Genomic DNA, 23,462 nt, shown 5'->3' with positions numbered 1-23,462 from the left:
ATCAGACACTTTTTTTTTCTGGCCTCTGTGGGTACCAGATACAGATGTGAAGCACCTCTTCCACATAACTAAAAACAAAACAAAACAAAACAAAACAAAAAAAAACTTAAAACAAAATCCCTCTGAAGAAGCAAACCAGGAGAAGTGGGTATACTCTGTGTACCCTTCCAGGGACACAGCAGTCTCCAGCCAGGGTTCTCAGAAGTACCAAAACACACCGGACTGAATGCATGCCTCTTTAGAGTTTTCTACAAACGTCTCACCTCCCTTCCATGGGTTCTCAGTCTGTGCCTGACACAAAGAGCTATTTACATGTGTAAGCTCACTATCTGTTAATTAACAAGCCTGCCTTCATTTACCTAAATGTCTATAGTGATTATATTTTACACAAAGCCAATTGGGAAGACTTCATTCGTCTTCTGACCTCCCCTGTAACTTACAGCCCAGGCACACACTTTTTTTTTTTTCTGGCCACTTCCCCCAATCGCTATCTATCCCCAGGTCAAAGACAGAAACACTGAGAGGTGCTCAACAATTCTCCCAGGGGTCACCAGCCACCATGGGGGGATAGCTGGGACAGAAATCAGCAGCTGTTCAGTATGACAGCTGTCTCTCACGACTGGGTGTTAAAGGAGGGTCCTGCGGAGAGTTTCATGGATCTAAGAATAGGGCACTCATGAACAAAGTGGAGAAGTTTTCTATAATGGCTGTCTCAGGCAATCTGGTAGAATCCTTGCATGTAGGGTAAGCATTAGAATGAAATAGCTGTTTTCTAAAAGTTCCTCAACCTTGAAGAAATCATTGTAGAAAAGAGATTGTTTTTGGTTACCCTGTAGTTGTTTTTCTGAAGGAGCTTTATACCCTAGGCATGACTTTGGTCACAAGACAGTCTGGCACACCAGGAATGTCTTGCATTATTGAGTACTGCAAACTGTAGACAACAAGGACTCAAGTTGCAGGGGTGTGGTGTTTTCCTTCAGGAAACATATAGATTAGACCAGGGGCTTTCGTACAAGGAACTTGTTTTATCCCAAAAAACAACTTCTGTGTAACAATCACTAAATATGCTTTTAGGTGGCTGTTTAACACTCAGTCCATGGAGGCTGGATCTTCATGCTGCCAGCCAAGTGTTAACTCATTCTTGAACGACCCTCTTTCTTCCATCAACCCTTGTGACTTAGAACACTGACGGATGGCAGCATTTTAAGAGTCAATTAAGACATGCCCCATAACTGAACCATTTCTTTGCTAAATCTAAGTTTCTTTAGGAAAACACACTGAGAGAAAAGGTTTAGAGAGCCCAGACAAAGGAACACACTTCTGATGGAAAAACAAAACAAAACAGACTGCGCACATTGTGTGTACAAGGAAATATCACAAAGGACTCCATATGTATGATTGACATCCACCATTTAAAAATTAAAACTCCGCCACTGGAGATGTTAGCCATGCTCAAGTCCGATCCATCTACCTGTGGACAGCTCTCAGGAACCTGTCAACATTTGTGGCTGTGTTTTACTGACCTAAGCAAAAACTGAATGTGTCAGAGAAACAGCTGGGGTGCCAAATTTAGAAAGGCTTTCAATTTTTAATAAGGGAATTCTATGTCATTCAGGTTGGCAAACCAATTCCTTTCTTAACCAATGCCATGCAAGCCAGCACTGAGAAACCAAGCTGTTCCAGTTAGGATGCACACAAGTTGGTCTGAGCATCTCTTAAGGAAATATTTGAGCCCATACTGAATGCTATCAGGCTACTGATGTGAGAACCATCTTCCTTACACACTCAAAACAATTTGTATCAAGTACACCATGTACATCTGAGCATAGCCCCCTCACCCTAATATCCTCCCCCCTTCCATCCTTCTCGTTTCTTCTTACCCTATGGATGAGCAGAAGGCCATTCTTCTAGAAATATCTTTCATAATCATTAAAACTCTTTCACCGGCAATCACAAAGGTGGGATTAAACATAATATGCATGATGAGGCAGGGGGTTCGTTGTGTTGGGCAATTATTGTCAACTTGACACAAACCTGAGTCACCTGGGAAGAGGGAACCTCAGTAGAGATTGCTTTCTTTAGATTGGCTACCTATGAGGGCATTTTCTTTCTTTCTTTCTTTTTTTTCTTTTTCCTTTTGGTTTTTCGAGACAGGGTTTCTCTGTGTAGCCCTGGCTGTCCTGGAACTCACTCTGTAGACCAGGCTGGCCTCGAACTCAGAAATCCGCCTGCCTCTACCTCCCAAGAGGGCATTTTCTTGACTGAAGACTAATTTGTGAGATCCTAGTCTATTATGGGTGGTACTATGTCTGGGCGAGGTGGCCCTGGATGCTATAAGAAGCAGGCTGAGCAAGCTTGGGGAGCAAGCCAGTAAGCAGTACCCTCCATAGCCTCTGCATCCGTTCCTGCCTCCAGGCTCCTGCCCTGACTCCCTCAAAGATGGAATGTAACCTGTAGGCCAGAAACCTTCTCCTTTCTCAGTTTGGTTTTGGTCGCAGTGTTTACCACGGCAACAGAAACCCAAGCTAGCGAAGCCATTTCAATTTTTCTGTTTTCCATGGGTAGTAGAGAGAGATTTCATGTGGAAGGAAGCTCACTGGTCAGCGTTATCTAGGAGAATCAAATCTGAAAACAACTGTGGTTCTCCAAAGTCACAGTATGTGTACTTGCATTAAGTTAAAGGCTGGTGGTGAAATATTCTATAGCTGTTATCACTGTATTAAAGAAGCACTTAAAGTCAAAATGAAGTGTTTCCTATGTAAATGAAAACAAAAGCCATCTTAAAACTCCCAGTGTATATTATGACCCCAACCCCCTGAGATAAGGAACTTACTATGGATTTTCTGTGTGTGGAGATTTTGTATATGAGGCTCTGGAAGGAGATGAGCCTACATCTTAGCTGCGGGTAGCGGGACACCATCAAGTGACTTGAATTTGGTTTTCCAAAACAGTAAGTGTAGTGTTTTTTATAGCTATAAAACAACTCTCTTTGGGGTAATCCACCATGGTGTCTATGACGAGTCTCTGGTAGACCCCTCTTAGCCTCACAGTTTATCACCTCCTTCCCTCTGTTCCTTCTCACCGATGACTAAATCTAATCTGTATGCAGAGGGAGCATTTTTGTCACAGCATCCTCTGATAAGCCAAGGAGGGCCAAACAGAGAAATGAGTTCAGGTGACAAACTGGGAGTGATGTCATTTCTGTTCCAATGCTCCAAGACCACAAGGCTTGAGCCTACACGTGCTGACATGCATCACGGGCCATCCAGTACTCCTGTGGGCATTAGGTCCTGGGTTTAACATCTGGACCACCAATGGTCCAAGTGAGGCTACACAAAGATCGATACAGAACCAGAGTGTCCTGGAGGTCTTACTCACCTGTTGCGTGCCCCAGGGCCCAGGCGCTGGCAGGCCACGGAGGTGGTGGTGTGTTTCCCTCCATTGCCCACCTCTTGCCTCACATCCCACTGCCGAGGCTCGCTGGTCTGTGCGGTCAGAATGTTCACCCCCTTCTTCACCTTGGCTCTGTGAGGTGGAGAGAGTGATAAAGGGTCACAGTGTTAAATATGAGCTTTCAGAGATCCCAGTCAGATGCTGCTGTCAAAATGCATGGGGTTGTGTCCTTGTTAGGACGACTCATGGAGGTGGAAGGGACTCATCCCCCAAGGCTAAGGGGTCATGGAACTTAGAGGAACATCCTAGGGCATTCTCTAAATTGCACAAGAAATTTTTATGTGATTCCAGGCATGTAGATCTACCAAGAAGGTAAAGAAATAATTTACTGGTAATACATTTGTATGTGGGTAATACACATGAGTGTAGTGACCATGGAGGCCAGAAGAGGGCATCAGATCCCCTGGAGCTGGAGTTAGAGGCACTTATGAGCCACCATGTGGATGCTGCAAGCTGAACCAACTCAGGGTCCTCTACAAGAGCAGCCAATGCTCTTAACCACGGAGCCATCTCCCTAAACATGGAGTTTAAAGAAAGACTTGGGTAAGAAGTAAAAACCATGAGAATGAAGATGTAGTAGGGAATAACTCAGAAAGTGACATGGGAATTTAGTAGTGTGGTGGTAGAGAACCCAGTAGTATTATTTATGAATTATGTCAAGACACTTCTAAAAGAGCAGGCACTTTCAGGCTAGCAGCGACTGGAAGATTGTATGTACAATGGATGATAACAGGCCATGTGATCCGTGCATATTTAAACACAAGGTGTACAGAGGGGAGCCTCAGTGACAAGCATTGTCCTGGTTAGCTTTACCTGTCAACCCGATGCAGCTTGGAGTCATCTAGGTGCCTCCACTGAGAACTGGAAAGACCAGACTGACCCATGGACATGCCTGTGTGGGACTATGCTATTAGTTGTTGTGAGAGAGTCTGGCCCACTGTGGGAAGCACAATTCCCTACACAGGGCTCCAGAGTTACATAAGAGAGCGGGTGGAGCATGAGCCTTCCAGCCTACAGCCAGCATCCCTCAGGGTTCCTCTCACGCTTCTCTGTCTGTGAAGTGAGCCCTGGGTTGTGTGTAGAATGGCAAGCTGGGCTGCCATCAAGTTCCTGCCTTGAGTTCCTTCAAAGGTGGACTGTGATTTGGGATTTTAAGTTACGTAAACCTTTTTTTCTCTAAAAGTTGATTTTCGTCAGGGTGTTTTGTCACAGATACAGAAGAGAAACTAGGACAAGAGTCAATCGCCAGAGTGGAATTTGAGTCCCCGGAAGCCTCCTGGACGCGACTGGAATATTCTAAGCAGAAGTGATTTCTGACCCAAGGTCTGCCCCCACCCACTTACAGATTCAATGTCCTTGCCACATTAGTCTTAAAAATATTTACCCTCTATACCCATGCTTGGGAAACCACAGCCAGGGACGTGAAGGGATACAGGGAACCAAGTCCGGACTTCAACAGAGACAGACACCCAGTGCACGGACAGCCTAAGAGACTCCCAACACCAATGCTATATGACTTCTCATAGAAATGTGAAGAAACGTCTATTCATCCCAGATAGGGTACCCATAACAAAGATTCTTCGCTGGTGATTGAACTGGGGTGATTGACAGGAGCATCTGTGACTCAAAGGCAGCTGCCATCACCCCCCCACCACCACCACCACTGTGGGTGACGATTTGTGACGGCTGCATGCCTGGAGTGTTCCCAGCACACCACACAGGCAGCTCCACTCAAGAGTCTCCTCTTCACCAGATGCTGTTAGTAGTGCTTTATAACCTTGGGGACCAGCTTTGTGACTCTTCTATCTTTCCAGCTTCCCAAGCCAGGGAAGTTTCTTAGTTTATTTTTCCCCCAAGGAGGCATGATTTCAGCACATGGGGAGTCTAACAGCAGACAGTGAGATTCCTAATGACACCTGTCTATGATCTAAAAAGAGTAGGTCCTGAGATGTGACCAATGTGCCAAGAGTTTGGGAATGGGGATGAGCTAGACATGCAGAGAATCAAGAAAGAAAAAAAAAAAAAACAGTAAAACTCAGAGCTGGAGAGGTGGCGTGGCAATTAATCGTACAGACTGCTCTTGTAGAGGACCCAAGTTCATTTTCCAGTACCCATATGGTAGCTCATAACTGCTTGTAACCAGGGAATCCAACTGATCCACACATACTCACGCACACACACACTAACGCTCTCACACACATACATGTTCTTTTAGTTTTATAGTAAGTCACTGTGTTAAGGACACTGACAAGTTCAGAGAGATGAGGATGCATTTGATGAACAATATTTAAAGGCACATAAGCATGGGGCAGCCCCATCCTTCCTAGCAGAGATACTGACACTCTAGGGGGTTCAAGGCCCTGGTCACCCATCTGTGCTGCTACAGAGAAAGGCTTCATGCTGTGTGACTTGGCTGGAAAATGGTTTGGTTGCATTTGGACTTCGTTTTGAGATTCCAGGTTTTAGCGAAGCTGCAGTCATTTCTCCCCACTGGAGTTCTCATGAACTTGAAGAACCCTGGTGGTTTTTGTGGTGGGTCGTTCCTTATCTGAGAGAGCTGGAGAGCTAGCCACTGAGGTAGGGGAAGGCCAAGAGCCATAAGGGTTTCTGGTGGGCACAGATCACTTTCTCTGATGAGAACAATGGGTGTTTTGATCTATTCCATGGACTGCGCAGGGGAAGCAGCAGCCTGGATTCCAGAACTGGAAATTTGCTAGTGGAGTCAGCACTGGAGATGGAAAAATGAGTCACTCATCCTTGGGGGTACCCAGCATCGAGGTAAGAAATGGAGGTGAAGTGGCCAGAGGTTGACTTTTCCTGCATGGGTGTGTGGACGGGAGCCATCGCAGACCGGGTTGGAGATCCCCGCTCCAATCACCTGCCTGTGTTTCTCTGCCCCAGCCACAGCGTGTGTCCTAGTCTCATATGCCCTGACTTATGAGACTGCTTTTGCTGGCCACTGACATTCCAAGATATCATTCGTTATTTGTGATGTCTGTTCTGTGCTGAGTCCGGTGCTTCTCAGCACAGGCTGGGGGCTGGGTGTCTCAGGATACAGTCCAGCTGTGGGTCTCCCCTTGGTGGCACTCCCAGCCTCACCTTAAGATACCCAGGCAGAGCCACACATCCATCCTGCACGTTCCCAGCCAGCGATCTCGCTCAGTTCTAGCTGGTTAAAAACAATAGCTTTACCCGTCTTTTCCCAATATGTAATAAGGGGTGATTAAGTGTTCTTAGAGAAAAATCAATGCTCAGTACACATTTTGAACACCGAAAGGCTAATTTCCACCCCCGAGGTATCTCCCTCTGGTCATTTGTAACCTCCCTGTGTAATGCTTTCTCCTGAAGCTGCAAAATTATGCTGGGATGCATGAGCCCTCTTGTGAGCCATGAGGGCGTTTTAGGGGTACCATTCAGTCTTGGACCCCGGGTACCTAGATTTTAAACCTAGAAGAGTATGTGAGAAGGTACAACCATATTAATCAGGCGCTGTTTGGAGTGTACCGTCCACCTCAGTTAGAATATGTTGGAGTCCTAGCCCTGGATCCTCAGGGTGTAGTCTCATTTGTAAAGGGTCTGCGGTGGTGGTGGTGGTGGTGGTGGGCTAGCATGGTGATTAGGATGTTAAAGCTCTTGCCACACAGGCATGAGGACTGGAGTTTGGATCCAAAGAAACACATACTAGGTGTGTGTGGCCACCTCTCACAACTCCAGCCTGGGAAGGCTGAGATGGGGGTGGGGGATGGGGGATGGGGGTGGGGGTGGAGGAATCTCCAGAGGAAGCTGGCTAGCAAGGCTGGCCCTTATCGGCTATCTCTTGGTTTGATTGAGAGACCCTTATCTCAGTGAATAAGATGGGAGATGGATCGAGCCGGATTTCAACCTCTGGCTTCCACATGCATGCGCGCACACATGTGCAGATACCCACATACCTGTGTCCACACATATACAAAAACATGCATAAACACACGATCACTATTAAACACATGCAAAAGGGGTAAAGGGTCACTGTGGACATAACCAAGTTAAAATGAGGTGATAAAGGTGGGGCCAGATTCAAATACCTAGCGTCCTCACAAAACACAGGGTCATAGCACAGGCAGGCCACAGCAGGAGAATCCACATGTATGTATAAGTAAACATGGCTGTCACTCACCAAGAAGAAAAGCCAGGATGACTTCTATATTAGTTACCTTCTCATCGCCGGGACTAACTACCCAACGAAATCCACTTAAAGGAAGAGTGTGTTTTCCTCACAGTTTGATGGTACAGTCCATTGTGGCTGGAGCCCGAGGCAGCTGGCCATACTGCATCCACAGTCAGGACCCAAAGAATGCGAAATATAGATGCTCAGCCCACTCTCTCCTTTTTAAGCAGAACATGGGCTAGTATCACCCGCATTCAGAGTGGGTCTCCCTACATCAGTGAACCAAGTCTAGAAGTAACCTTACAGGCATGCTCGGCGGTCTGCCTACTAAGTGAGCAATCCTGCCACGTTGACAACAGGAACCATCACAGCTTTTGCTATACACCCCCCATGGAGACATCAGCCCATACATTGGTTTTGCTTCCCTCTGTAGCACAAGAGAAGACATTCGCAAGGTGACATGTGGCACTATGTCACGGCTGCCCCAGAGAAGAAGCAAGCCATCGCTGCAGCTGCTCGTGCAGCCCGGCGTCTAGGAGGCGTAGGCAACAGCCGCGACGAAGGCGGAAGCAGCAGTTTAGAGTCTGAGGGTCTCATCGTTATCAGTCAGAGCTCCCCCCATTCTGGCTTCAGGCTGTTCTTCTTGCTTCTTAGGCCTGGTGGCAGCTGTCGCTAACGCTAACGAGAGAAGGGGAGCCCTTTGCAGCGGCACATGCTGCCCTCACTGCAAGAAGACACGTGAGTTCATGCCCACAGCCAGCTACTAACCTGGAAGAGATCCTGTGAAGCTGACAGGCTGGGCTGGGGGTGGGGGGTGGGCGGGAGGTGGGGGAGCTGGCTGTGAGGTTTCAATAGTTCATAACACTAAGAAGGACCGGGCCTGGCGGTGGTGGCGCATGCCTTTAATCCCAGTGCTTGGGAGGCAGAGGCAGGTGGATTTCTGAGTTTGAGGCCAGCCTGGTCTACAGAGTGAGTTCCAGGACAGCCAGGGCTATACAGAGAAACCCTGTCTTGAAAAACAAAAACAAAACACTAAGAAGGACCAGGTGCATGTGCGCATGAATTGGTGCTGGTGTCCCTGAAGCTTTTTGAGCTCAGTAAAACTCATGTTGGTTAAGTATGGTGTCAGAGGCGGGTGGCCAGGGAAGGTCTCTCTCTTTCCTTCCTCCTCTCTGTCTCTCTCTCTAACACACACATACACACACACACACACACACACACACACAGAGAGAGAGAGAGAGAGAGAGAGAGAGAGAGAGAGAGAGAGAGAGAGAGGGAGGGAGAGAGAGAGAGAGAGCCAGCCTCCTCCTTCCTGTCTCTCTACAAGCAAAGGCACTCAGGTTCCAGCCTCAATTGGTATGTGCATTACATATGCTGTGACTGCATTCACTTGATACTTTCCTTTAAATCAACGATCTCTCTGCTTGCTATAGAAAAGTCATTTCACAAAGGAACCCCGTATAGTTACCTACAGAGTAATAAAAAATGTTATGTGAACGCACACTGAAGTGAGTATGTGACAGTACCAATAAGAAAAACATATTCATAGATCTTATAAGTTAATATGTTTGGCCACTAGTGTGCTCACACTCTCTGGCAAGAAGCAATATGTAAGATTCTAAAATACAGCTTGCTACAGACAATTTTTTCTTTCCTTTTTTTCCCCTCCGTCTCTCTCTTTCCTTCCCTCCCTTCCCCTTCCCTTCTTTTCAAGACAGTGTCTCAGACTATGGTCCAGGCTAGCCTGGAACTTTCAGCAATCCTCCTGACTCAACTTCTCAAGAGCTGGGGTTACAGACACCCTCACCGCAGCTTTGTGGGATATGAACTCACAGAGCATGCCCATCCATGGCCATGGTTTGCTCTCAGCAGTGGGGGCTGCTTCTCCACTCTCCGTCTCTCACTAGGAGCCCCATGAATGCAGCTCTCTTACACAACCTGCCATGCTCTGAGCAGGTGCTGAGTGTACTTGGGGAAACGGGAGAGGGTCCTTTCTCAAGCCAGGACCTACTCCCCTGTTACCTTCCGCTCAGCCATCAGACTCTGGCAGTCTCTGCTTGGAGGCTACCACCTGGGGACAAAAGATCTCTGCAGACTGTCAGTTCCTCTTTGAAGGAAGCTGCCTGGAAGTTCACACCGAGATACAAATACGCCTTACAGCCTAAAGACCTTCCAGAGTTGCTGGGGACTTTGGCACCTGACCTCTTCTGCAGTGTTTATGTTATGCAAATATCATGTAGCCTAGAGATTCAGTTTCGGTTTTTCCTGTACCTATAAATATTCTGGATATTCTAAGTAAAGTGGAAGCCTTGATTGGGCAACTTGGCTTTGTGTTTTCTCTTGCATTTCGAACCCTCTATTTCAGGTCCTTTGGTCCTTCTCCTGAGAGAACCCAGTTCATGAAACTGCGGGCAGTTTCACTCCCGCACCTACTCGGCCAGCTTCTTTGAACTTCCTTAAATTGCCTGGTGAGGGAGACTGTTAAGGATTGTATCTGGATCAAAGATGGAAAAACTGCCTGAGCCTTCTTGTAAGATGTGAAATGTCCCCTGGTCATCCCTGCATTTCCTCAAAGAAGCCAGGGCATTTATGTGTGCACAGACAGTCACATGTGCACTATGTAGGCATGTGTATAAATACAAGCCATGTGTGTCATATGTGTACACATTGGTATGTGTGCATGCACATGCATGCATGAATTAAATATATCATATGTGCACCTATACGCACACCTACATACATGTTTGTGCATACAGGCATGCACATGTATGTGCACAGAGCCACTGAGCCCAGGCTCCTTTTCCTGCCCATGGAATCAATGACTCAGTCCCTCCCTGCCAGCCAGCCTGTCTGAACACGCACTCCCCACCTATCAGGTGAAAACAGGTGCAGCCAGAGGCATTTCCTACTAAGCATCTTTCTGTGCTTGATAAGCTTATCCACTGTTGGTCCTCTGGGCCATTGCCCGTGGCTTCCCTGCACTTGCTTCTATCTTGAGTTAACGGTGACTTCTTTATCAGCAGGTCTTCCCATCTCCGAGGCAAAGCTGGAGCTGGAGAGCAGCAGGGCCCCTGGCACTGTGAAGCTCCATTTGCTTCTGGTCCTGAGCAGCGGGTCCCCCATCTCCTTTGCAGACTGTGGTATAAGATGCTCATTAACATGCACCATTGCACAGCTTCAACGGGTTTACCCCTCAGACTTCCACTCTGCCTCCTCCTCACAGCTCATGCTAAACAGCGGGCAAAACGGGCACCTGCTGCACGCTAGAGTTTTAGCATTTTGCAAGCTGGTTGTTCGACCAAATCTTTATCCAGCTATAAACCATATATATTTAGGAAGCTGGGCCTCGGGGCATAACGTGTAATCTCAGGTACCTGGGATCATAAGCTGCCTGGGCTACAGAAGGAGTTCAAAGCCAGCCTGGACAACTTAGAGAGATCCTGTCTCACAAAGAAATTTAAAAAGAGGTAAAGAGTTGGCTTAGTGGTTCAGAGCATGTACTAATCTCACAGAGGACTCAGTATTCCCAGGATCCACACCAGGCAGCTCACAACTACCTACCAGTAACTCCAGATCCAATGGATCTCTCGCCCTCTTCTGGCCCTTGTCGGTACTGCACTCATGTGTATATAATAAATATATAATATAAATCTTAAAGGATACAAAAAGGGCTTGGGCTGAAACTCAACAAGCAGTGGCTTTGCCTCATGTGTGCCAGGCACTGGGTTCTGTCCCTACAACCGCACACAGAAAAGGTAGGAGACACTCAAACCTCAACCACTCACTCTTGGCATCCGCAGGCTATCCCATCCGCATGCTATCCTCTATCGCCTTATCTGTCGAGGTACGCATGTGAAGGCTACACTACACAGTAGCAAATTAAATAGCATCCCTTCAACTTTCGTATCTGGTGGCCTCTATCACACTGGTACCTGAACTTACACTCAGCCGTCGGCAGAGATGACAAATGGAGAGGTTTCCTCAGAGTGTCTCTTGCTGGCCATTAGCCATGGGGCCAGCTGACTTGGTCTGCATTAGTGGATAGTTTATACACAAATATGTTCTCGGCATCCCATAGCCACTCTCTCTCAACATGGGATCACAGTCTAATAACCCATGCTGGAAATTCTCATTTGTGTAACCCCTATCCTGACCCCTGACCTCTGATCTTTGACCCTGTCACTGCCTCTCTCTTACTTCTGTCTTGGGTCTCAGAGGCAGACTTCTGAGCCTTCCATGGTATCCTATCCCTCCTATGTCCATCCAGTGGAATGCAGCCAAATTACAGATTAAAGGGCATGCTGGGAAGACTTACTAAGCAACACAATTATTTGCCCATTATCATCTCTTCAGAATCAAATCATCTCGCAGAACGAGAACATTGCAAATTAAAATTAAATTAAAACTAAGAGAGTGTTCACACAATTGGCTTAAACTCATCAAAGAAGTCTCACAGAGCATTGGTCTTACACTCTTGTATCTCATCTCTATGAATGTTGTCTCTTCGTGAAACGGATGTGTTTTCAGACAGCCATTCATTTAACCTTATAGGAGACGAGTCTGTGGGTCTGTCTGCTTGTGTTCCTGAATGATATCCCTGACTTTCTTCCTTTAAATTATAGATGCAGAGACCCACAACCAAACGCCAGGCAGAGCTTGGGGAATCCTGCAGAAAAGGGGGAGAAAGGATTGAAGGAGCCAGAGGGGTCAATGACACCACAAGAAAACCCACATAATTAGCCAAGCCAAGCCTACTGGGAGTCATACAACCTCCACCAAGAGGAACCTGCACAGGACTGACCCAGGCCCTCTGCACATATGCAACGGTTGTGTAGCTTGGTCTTCATGTAGGACTCCTAACAGAGGGAGCAGGCTGACTCTGACTCTGTGGCCTGCCTTTGAGATCTTTGTCCCCTACTGGCTTCCTCTTCTAGTTTCAGTAGGAGTTGATGCATCTAGTCTTGCACTTGATATGCCAAGGCTGCTTGATAGCCATGGGAGCCCTCCCCTTTCCTGAAGATTAAGGGAAGAGAAGTGAATGGGGTGGGGGAGGGAGGACAGGGCGGAGAGTAGGGAGGGGAAACTGCATTCTGAGTGTAAATTAAATTATTAATTGATTGAAATAAAAATTTAAAACAATAAATATTTAAAAAATAGCCCTTTGAGTTTATTCTTAAGAATTTCATATCTGGTCATTTTCTTCCCTCTTTCTCTCCTTCATCTCTCCATGTATCTCCTGACAAAATCCTCTTCCATACTTCATGCATTCTCTCTCTCTCTCTCTCTCTCTCTCTCTCTCTCTTTCTCTCTTGTTTTAAAAAGAGACCCACTAAGTCCAATTAATCCTATCCTTAGGCACATGGGTATGGGACCATCCACAGGAGCATGGGATGACCTACTAGTACCTCCTTTAAACTGGGGTTATAATAAGTAATGTGATTGGATGACACCTTGCTGGATAGACCAGGATACCTGAGTGTGAACTGTGGATGCAGGCAAGCAGAGACAGGGCACACCTCCGAGGGATGCTGTCTGAGTCCCCGTCTCAAGTGGCTAGAAGATGTTCAGTTGTGAGGTTGAGAGAACACAAGGCCATCCAGTCCCTCCAGCCTGGCCCAGTGAGCAAGCAAGCCAGAGAAACCACTGTGCTGTGTAACCCACCATCCAAAGAGTGGATTTTCATGGGCTTTGCCACCTGCCATGCACCAGTGTCTCAGAGTTTACCACGCTGTAAGCATACACGTTGAGAGAGGTAAGAGTTTGGAAGATCTCACCACATCTGTTGTATGGCACACCCCAGTGCTGTGCAACAGCACCCCCCGCCTCTGCTTCCTTTTTTTTTTTTCCGAGACAGGGTTTCTCTGTGTAGCCCTAGCTGCCCTGGAACTCACTCTGTAGACCAGGCTGGCCTCGAACTCAGAAATCCGCCTGCCTCTGCCTCCCAAGTGCTGGGATTAAAGGCATGGGCTACCACCACCCACTCTCTCTGCTTCCTTAGTGCAGGTGCAATGTGACCAGCTGCCTCATTCTCCTTCTACCAGGCTTTCCCATCCCCCCTGACTGACTGTACCCTCAAACTGTGAGCCAAACCAATCCTCTCTATCCTCAATTGTTCTCACGGGGGGGGGGGGTATTTTGTCACCACAATGACAAAGCTAATGGCTACTGGATGGCTGGTCTTTGAGCCAGTGATGGCTTGAAATTAATGTCCTGGATCATGTGATTTTCCAGTATGGTAGAGAAAATGAGCTAGGGATGATAGATGGATGCATGTGCATAACCACACACACACACACACACACACACACCACTGCTAGCTTGATGGAAACCACCTTGCTCTCTGGTCAAGAGCCACTGGTGCAGGACTGTATTAATAATAAACACCGTAGAAGGCAAAAGGGCCCATCTGTCAAGTTCCTAATGGCTCCCTAGGCACCTTCTCACCAGCACCTGCAGCTTTCTTGGGAGACATGACGGCCGGTCACGGAGGAGCCAGGGCAGGAGGAGGAGGGCTCCTGTGCAGCTGGTGTATCAATATTGGATGAGGCTGACCTACTAATTTGCCCCTGAAGGATCCTCAAGTCTCTGCTTACTCTGTTCTCTTCAGCACAGCCGTGAAACTTCTCAGTCAAACCTCTCAGAGATGGCCGATGGTGGGCGGCTCCCGGGATGGGCAGGCATGTCACTCCGCCTCCCTCTTGACCCTCGCAGCCATCATTCTAGTCACGCTGGGGCTGGTTAGCAGGACACAATGACCTCCCACGGTTGCTTTACACATCTTACCCAGCCCTCTCAGCTTGGTTTGCCTAACACCAGAATGTCTTTGGCAAGCAAACAAGGGGTGTGGGGGGCTATGATGTCTTTTACCTGCTTTAAGTGTGGTGTGGGCATTAAAAACATGTAGCTAGTGGGGACATCTACGTGGGCTTAAGGCCAGTCTCTGCCAAGCTCAAACCCTTTCCCTTTACTCATGAATTCACGGATCACTGTGATCTTCTTTGCACACTCCTGCCTGCCTTTCTCCTTGTTCTGCATCTCTGAGTCTCGACAATACAATGTGCCAGAGTTGTGCCTCTGAGCTGCTTTCTCTCTGGCCATTTGCTTCTACAGAATGCCTTCTCTCTGTGCTAGCTCGGATGGCAGCCTCTTCCCTGTCTCGGGAAGCTCACAAAGAGTGGGATTTGCCTCCTTGTCTCTGTCCTTTGATCTTATTTTAAATTTATCCACAGTCCTTATCCTGATACACTGAGTTTATTAATTCTTCCCAACAAGTTGTCCCCATTAACATGCAGACCTCATCAGAACCCAGTGTGATGTGACTCTGGGTACAGCTTCAGATTCCAGATTGAGTCCTCACCAGGGCAAGGTTGGGGTGACCCTGTGTGTTGCCTTCGATTCCCAGGGCCAATCCCTGCCCACAATCAACGGTATTAGGAGATGGGCCTTTTAGAGGGGAATCGGGGTATGACTGAGAAGCTTCATGAATGGGAATAGTGTCATTAGGATAGAGACCCCAGAGAGCCACCATGCTCTTGCCAAAGGAGGACATAGCCAGAAGCTACGTTCTATGAATAAGGAATCAGCCCTCACCGGTCACCAAGTCTGCTGGTGTCCTAGCCTTGAACTTCCAACCTCTAGATCTGTAATGGATTGGCAGTAGTTTGATGTCAACGACTGATACGATTTTGTTAGCACACAGTAGTTTTACTACCTAAGACAGTGAAGTACACAGGATAAGACAATTGCCCACCTCTCCCCTAGTCTCAATCAACACTGCCCTCAGACTTTGAAACATAGTCGCTGTGGTGGTTTGAATATGCTTGGCCCGGGGAGTATCGCTATTAGGAGGTGTAGCCTTGTTAGAGTAGGTGTGGCCTTGTTGGAGGAATTATGTCACTGTGGGTGTGGGTAATAAGACCTCCCCCAACCCCTGCAACCACATGGGAGTTTGCCTTCTCCTAGAAGCCTTCAGATGAAGATGTGGAACTCTCAGCTCCTCCTGCACCATGCCTGCCTGGATGCTGCCATGCTCCTGCCTTGATGCTATTGGTCTGAACCTCTGAACCTGTAAGCCAGCCCCCAGTTAAGTGCTGTCCTTATAAGAGCTGCCTTGATTATGATCTATTTGTAGCAGTAAAGCCCTAAGACAGGCCATCCTAGGTTACACCTGAGGGCTCAGCTATGACTAGCCACACTTTGCTGGAATTTCTGTTCTATTCTGTGCTCGTGGCTCACAGAGGCCAGTGCAGAAGCCACCAACCCAGACTGCAAGCTCTTTCCCAGGCAGTGCTGCATTCACAAAATCCTGCTGGGAAACTGGATGTGAAGACTTGTTTATGGGAACAATGGCCCCATTGCAACTTAGCATTCCAGGAGCACTAGATGTTCCTGCACAAGGTTATTCAGGGTCCCAGAACTTCCATACTCAGGAGCTTCCATACCCAGAGCTTCCATACTCAGGAGAAACTCTTCCTCAAAAGCATGGGTCATTGTCACCTATAGTTTAAAGGAGAAGATACCTGAGCCCTCAAATCTGCACTCTTACAGTGAGTGATGCCCTGTCCTTGGAGAAGATAGAAAACAGGTCACTATGGATGTTACTAAGATACGGCACATCAGAAAACTCAAGGCTGTAAATCAATGATGGTGCTGGGGGCTTCAAAACGGCAGCTCTAGAGGTGCTTAGGAAGGAGGTATCAGGTAGAAGAGATGGCTTAGTTGGAAAATGCTCACCATACATGCACGACGCTCCGAGTTTTATCTTTATAATCTACATTTAGCTAGGAAGTGGTGGTGCACATCTTTCATCCCAGCACTTGAAGACAGAGGCAGGTGGATCTTTGCGTTTGAAGCCAGCCTGGTCTACAAGGAAAGTCCAGGACAGTCAGAGCTACCCAGAGAAATACCATCTTGAAACACCTAAACAAACAAACAAACCCAAACAACAACAACAACCACCACCCAAAGCCAAGAATAGCGGTGTGCCATGGAAATCTGGCATATTCAGCAAGTTCAACGTCAGTGAGAGAACCTGTCACAAAACCCAAATAAGATGGCGTTTGAAGAATGACAGCCAAGGTTGTTCTTTGGCCACCACATACATATATGGTCATGCATAACCATATATGTACACGTATCTCTACCAAAGAAGACATTCCATTATTAATGCGAACAAAAAATTGGTAAGGGGTGGGTGGGGGGTTTCCACAATGTTCCACCTTCTCTCTGTTCCAGGGTTGTTGCTTCTGGGCTCAGTACTCTATTCCTCTGTTACCACACCACTCTGGAGAGGAGGTGTGTGCACAGTGAGGAAGGCTGTATCTTCAAGTTTGCTAACTGCTCTTAATGTCCAGTTAGCAAATATCCCTTTCCTTCCGGCATGGGCTCTAGGCACCACATTTCCAAGGATGGAGACTGGAAAGGGCCAGATGAGCGTGGTAGCTTGGGACTAAATCCATCCTGATTCCTCCTCTGAGACACAAGGAGATTCTGTATCCTGAGGGTAAGATGGGAGTATCTTCTAGCTGATGACACCACACTCATCCACTGGCAGTGGAGAAGCAGGGTCAACTCTAATGGTTCTCGCCATGTTTGGCTCACTGGTGTCCCTGGTGGCCTCTTCCAGCCCATGCTACTTAGTTTTAAGGACAGCCTTAACACGCTGTGCCTCAAGGAAGGGCTTCCTGTGTTCTCAGAGTTTGGTGGAGGGGGGGGGGGAACTACTTCCCTTTTGGCTAAGTGGACATCTGGTATTTAAGACAACGTTACGATTGGGAGTGGATGTGAGACCCTCAGGAGTCCTCTTGCCGTAAGAGCCTTTCCCATGAGAAACCAGAAAGGAGAATGTGTGAGCCCTCACTTAACCCCAAACCTGCCCTGGGTCTGCATACCTACCTCCGCTCCAACCCAGAACCCCTGACTGAGAGTATAATGCATGGGCTTACTGTCCTCCAATTCACAAAATTACCAAGTGTAGCTTCCTTTTTGATGAGTTAGTTCTACCTTGGAGTTTTCCTTTCAAGGTTGGAATTGTTCTTATGGTTAGGAAAAGAAAAAAAAAAGGCGAGAAAGAGAGGAAATGAATTCAATTCGGTGCTGTAAATGACAACCCATACTTGAGCTATGTAGGGCTGAAGCCAGCAGGGGCAGGAAGCCCTGTGGGGAAGCTGCAAGTCGGAGGGGACAGCTCTGATTGGTCCACACATTGCAGATGGCGGCATGTGTGCCCTGGAGGCAACGTGCACAGGGATGCTAATGTCTAGAATTCACAAAGCCCCGGTGTGCTCCGACTTAGAGACAACTACAGATTTCCTACTTCCTCCATAACCTTCCTGTTCAGAGTAAGGGTTCAGCTGTAGCTGACTTTGTAATAACCCCTTCTTGTCTAAGCACAGCAGACTCCCACTTGGCTCTAGGACTTGTCTTCAAGAAGCTGACTTGCACTTGAATTGAGGAAACAGGGCTAAGGGCCATCCCACTTCTCCAGCATAGCTTATCGAATCTTTGAAGATTTGATAGAATAGAGACAGAAAAGAATACCCTTCCAAATACTGTTAAGCTAGTGAAGCTGTGAATCGAGGCTGCTGTGGGCCTGGGCTGCCTTACACAAATTTTCTGAGACTCGAGAGAGACACAGAGTCTTGATGTACCCCAAGCCCCTGGACCCAGCTCTGCCTGAAGCTAAACTTAGGTTGTGCCTGAAGCCAAACCCTTTTTTTTTTTCTCAGAGACTGAATGGATTATGGATTTCCTTTTTCTTTTGTTTTTACCCCCCCCCCCTTCCTTTCTCCTCTTGTGAGTGCATGTCTGCATGTCTATATGTCTGTGTGCATGAGGGTGGCACAGTTTGTGTGTGGAGGTAAGGAGTGACTTTTGGGAGTCAGTTCTATCCTTCCAACATGTAGATTTTGGTGATCGAATGTAGGTTATCCAACTTGATGATACAGACCTTTATCCGCCGAACAGTCTTAGTTTCCCTTAGTTTCCATTTTTTAAAAGATACACATAGGCACATTCCATAACCTTTAGCATCAGAACTTGGGTCAGTCTCTCCCCCCTCCTCTGTCCTTCACTGTCTGTCTCTGTCTCTCTCTTTCTCTCTCTGCTTCTGTCTGTCTGTCTGTCTGTGTCTGTCTGTGCCTTTCTCTTTCTTTCTTCCCCCCCCCCCTCTCTCTCTCTCTCTCTCTCTCTCTCTCTCTCTGTGTGTGTGTGTGTGTGTATGTGTGTGTAAGTGAATGCTAGAGGATAGAACCCAGTCTTGCATGTTCTGGAAAACACTATGTTCCTATTCTACACCTCAGCCCTAAACTAAATTTCAGTGCCTAGAAATCTCATGGAGCGTCTATCTCCTATGTCTGGGTCTAACCTAGCCACCCTAGTGCCTGTCATATCGTCATCCCAGCCAGGATGTGAGCAAGAGATTCACACACATACATCCTTAAATGATATGATCTAAAACCAAGCACACGTCTCTTTTATTCCTATCTGCTAAAAGGGAAATACATGCTTACAGGAGTTACCTTTTCTTGTTGCGATAAAACATCACAACCAGAAGCAGCTTATGGAAGAAATCGTTTATTCTGGGCTTAGAGTTCCAGAGGGATTAGGGCTCATCTTGGTGAGAAGGCATGGCAACAGGCAGGTTTTCTGGCAGGATCGAGAAGCTGAGAGCTCACACCCTAAAGTGCACGTGTGAATCAGAGAAAGTGAACTGGAGACAGAGTAAGCCTATGGATGCTCAAATGATATCTCACCCTTAGAGAAGACATACTTTCTTCAGCAAGGCTGCACCACTGAAATCTCCCCAAGCAGTGCCATCAACTAGAGGCCAAGTGTTCAAGTACCTGACCTTCTGGTGAGCATTTCTCTTTCAAATGTCACAGGTGTGTTCTGGATAGACTGTATGGTGAAAGAAAGAGAGAAAGAAAGAAAGAAAGAAAGAAAGAAAGAAAGAAAGAAAGAAAGAAAGAAAGAAAGAAAGAAAGAGAAAGAGGGAGGAAGAGGTGGGTGGGCACATACTGTATCTGGTACAAGACCTAACAGTGTTCAAGAGTGCCATTAAGAATATTGAGTGTCTGAGAGCTTCAAGGAGAGTGGGTGCCTGGAAGGACCCTTCCCCGTGACATATTGAAGGCTACTTTAGAGAGCGAGTAAATGGTAAGCATCTTTGAGGATCTAGAGCAAGGGCTCTCAACTTTCCCGAAGCTTCAGGCCCTTTAATACAGAGCTCCTCACACTGTGGTGACCCCCAACTGTAAAATCATCTCATTGCTACTTTATGACTATAATTTTACTACTGCTATGAATCATAATATAAATATTTGACAAGCAGACTATCTGATATGTGACGCCTCCCTCCCCCCACAAAAGAGTCACAAGCTACAGGTTGAGAACTGCTGGTCTAGACAGCTTATGATAGAATTTAGTGACACATGAGGACATAGTCCCCAGTGACTGGCTGAAAGATCAAGTCTGAGTCAGCAGGATATGAATGGGTGAGCCTCCGTTAAAGGACTTTGCTTCGTGATGCCAGGAGCTGGAAACAGAGCATCCGAAGGAAGACTTATTAGCTCGAGGTAGAGCATGCTTGGGCATACTGAAGATGGGAAGCAGGGATCTTGTGGAAGAGATGGGCCTAGTGGTCTTGTTCCCAGGTCTCCTTGTTGAGCTTAGGGTCTTGTTCTATCATGGATAGACAGGTTCACCAGGGAGCCTGGACCTACCTGTAGCCCTTGGAAAAGGACCTTTAACATGCCTGCTATAACCAAGCATTCTGTTTCCCTTCTGTTGTTGCCTTCAGAGTGTGTGTGTGTGTGTATGTGTGTGTGCACGCGTGCGCGTGTGTGTGTACACATGACAGTTTGGCTGATAGTCAGGAAGGCTTAGTCTATGAGACTGTAATACTCTGGGAACAGGCTCTCTGACCTTGGAGAGTACAAGGAAGAAATCGTTTTTTTCTTTTGGCAATGTCATGTGCTTTGTTGAGACTTGATACATGGGGTAATAGCAGCCACCTTGCAAATTTGAGGGGACAGGTATGCTGAAAAAGACTCTTGTTATTGCAGGGGGTGGGGTTAGGTAGGGAAGTAACTCAGTGTGTAAAGTGCTTGCCTTGTAAGTGTGAGGACTCGACTTTGATCTCTATAACCTTTATACAAAATCGAGCATGCTGGAACACCATTGTAATTTTGGTGCTGGAGAGGCAGAGTCAGGGGGATCCCTGAGACTCTCTGGTCATCCCTCTAGATGATCTGGGTGAATCTTCGGTCCCACTGAGAAACAGTGGGTCTCAAAAATTAAAAAGGTAAAGAGTCTGGGGAATAACACCTTAGCCTGACCTATGGCTACCACATGCACACACACACACACATGTGCACCTGCTCACATGAATATATGTATGTATATGCACATACAGGCATGCCAACACACAGATGGCTACTATAGTTAGCATGGATGGGGGAGGATAAGAAAAGTAAATTTCTTGACAGTGTATGGAAGGCCCATACCTTACATCTGCTTCAAGACAATAAACCTTCAATGAAGCACTCTTTTGCCTTTACTCCACTGCTTGGCCAAGGCAGACATCACTAATCGATACTGAAGAGCCAAGTTAAGACCCACCAAACATTCATAGTATGGTGCTCCAGTGAGCTGGTATCTAGTTGTCCAATGTGTGAATAACCAGAGGATGGTTAGACACATACAGTAACCAGTATACTAGTATTTTAAGGTTTTGCTATATTGTTAACTTCTCTGGCTCACTGAGAAAAAACCCAAATACCATCCACACAAGACCTAAGGGTAAAGATATTGGACAGCCCCTTCCCACTGCAGTCTGTGAAGTTCACGGTGTCTGTTCTTTGGACAATACCAAAGGAGGAATGGCGGTCCCCACGTAACAAATTAAAGAAAGTAATGCCCCACTGGCAAGAAGATGTAAATAAAGATTCAAGACCCAAGACACTAAGGCCACATCACACCTGACTGTGTCCATCGGGTTGGGGATGGCAAAGTCCTTGGTCTGTCACTCAGATCCTCGATCAGACCTAGACCTTAGTGTCAGGATGAACACCTGAATAAATAGACAGGAGATGATGGATGCAAGAGAGAAAGAGGAGGAGGATGGAGGAAGGACGGGAAGGGGAGGGAAAGGAAGAAAAGGTAGAGTGCACCCAGGAGGTATGCTCCTGACCTTCGAACAGGTGGAGGCAGACCTGAAGAAATGGTGAAGCCGAGGGGTAATAAGAAGCCTAAGTGTTCCAGAGTCTGGGCTGAGAGGTGGTCAGATTGCCCAGCCAGTGGGGGCAGCCACAGGCTGTGATGAAGGTAAAAAGGCCCCTCCCTCAATTTGCTTCTCTAGTTAAGGACGCAGAAAGACTTCCGGGATAGGTGTTCAGTTCCCATCAATGCTGAAGCTATGACAGACAGAGTGTGTGTGTACTGATCATCATAGCTCTTGTGTGTCTTGCTGTCCTGGAGTTAACTTTATGCAGAAATGCTTTCCTTCCTCTCTGAGAAGTTCCCAGGCACCACCATAAAGTACTATCTCCACTGCAGCTCAGAAGTGGCCTCCACACGCCAAGCCCTGTGCAGTAGCAAGCAGAGCTGGGCTGGGAGGCATCTAACCATGGGGCCTTTCTCTGAGACACTGTGCGTCTGGGAGAATCAGGTTTTCCTGAGCTAGAGAAAACCCTGAGTATTCTGCATTTAATCGCTGCTCCAAACACTATGCTCTTTCCCATGTCTATAGACATACACACGTCCCAGCCACAGAGGATCCAGCCTAAGGACTGGCTCATGAATGGAGAAGCGGAGAAGGCTGGGCAGCTCAGCCCACCAAGGAAGGGGTTTGTTCCGCTAGAAAGTGTGCAGCCTGATATTCTTGTTAGGGTCTTCTGCTTCAGTTTTCTGCTATCATAAGATTTCTGCACACACAATACACACATACATACAGAGGCACGCATACACACACACACTCACACACACAGAGGCACGCACACACACGCACATGCACACACACACACAGTTACTTCAAAGGATTAAGGGAAAAAATTTAGCTTGAAGCTGAAGATAAAAGAAAATATTTTCACAACACTTCAAACTTTCGCAAAAGGAAATACTTCAGACAATGTTACAGAACTAGGACATAAGAACTGACTTAAATTTTAATATTTATTTATGTGCCTATGAGCTCATGCACATACCATAGCGCATATGTGGAGGTCAGAGGACATCTTTTAAGATTGTGTTCTTTCCTTTCTACCATGTAGGTTTCCAAGGATTAAACTCAGCTCATCAAGTTTGGTGTTAAATATCTTCACCCACTGAGCCATCTAGTCACCTTAGTAATTGCTTTTTAAAATCAGAGAAGAGAGGAGCTGGGGTCTCCGGAATACACATGTGCATGCATCTATGGTTAGGGTCTTCTCAATGAGTTGTCTTCTCTTCCCACTGCAGCCTCTCCCCCACAGCCTAAGCCCTGGGCACTGATGTAGGGGTGAGAAGAGCCACAGGCCACCTGCCTCTCAGATGCCACCAGGATCTGCCTATGTCTCCTTTTCTGTTCAAAGCAACATAGACGAGACCCCTGAGTTAATTGCAAAACAACCCCAGACGAGGAGAAAAAGACTCCAGGAATGCAGTCAGACACACCCCTCTCATCTCGTTAATTGTCAGCCTGGTTCTTCATTTTCTGCACAAATAAATCGCCGGCCCAGAAAACACGAGCCTGATCCACGGGGACCCAGAAAGGGCAGGGCGGCCTCGGAGCCTCAGGACACGTTTGTTTCTTCCGTGTAAGATGTCGACTCTAATAAAGGGAGATGGCCGGAGCTTAACTGTGCTTTCCCCGGAGGGTGAGACG

At 47.2% G+C, this 23,462-nt stretch overlaps 1 protein-coding gene across 2 annotated transcripts in view; it reads right to left on the bottom strand.

Moving 5' to 3' along the window:
- Positions 1 to 23,462, bottom strand: part of Tmem132c (transmembrane protein 132C) — a 316,564-nt gene that overhangs the window by 98,787 nt on the left and 194,315 nt on the right. For both annotated transcript variants that reach the window (XM_031338035.1, XM_031338036.1), the window contains exon 3: positions 3,379 to 3,525. In XM_031338035.1, the coding sequence (XP_031193895.1) occupies positions 3,379 to 3,525 (147 nt within the window). The remainder of the gene's footprint in view (positions 1 to 3,378; positions 3,526 to 23,462) is intronic.

The sequence above is a fragment of the Mastomys coucha genome, unplaced genomic scaffold (assembly GCF_008632895.1).
Source record: "Mastomys coucha isolate ucsf_1 unplaced genomic scaffold, UCSF_Mcou_1 pScaffold22, whole genome shotgun sequence".
Taxonomy (NCBI): Eukaryota; Metazoa; Chordata; class Mammalia; order Rodentia; family Muridae; genus Mastomys; species Mastomys coucha.
This window is presented reverse-complemented; position numbering and strand designations above follow the sequence as displayed.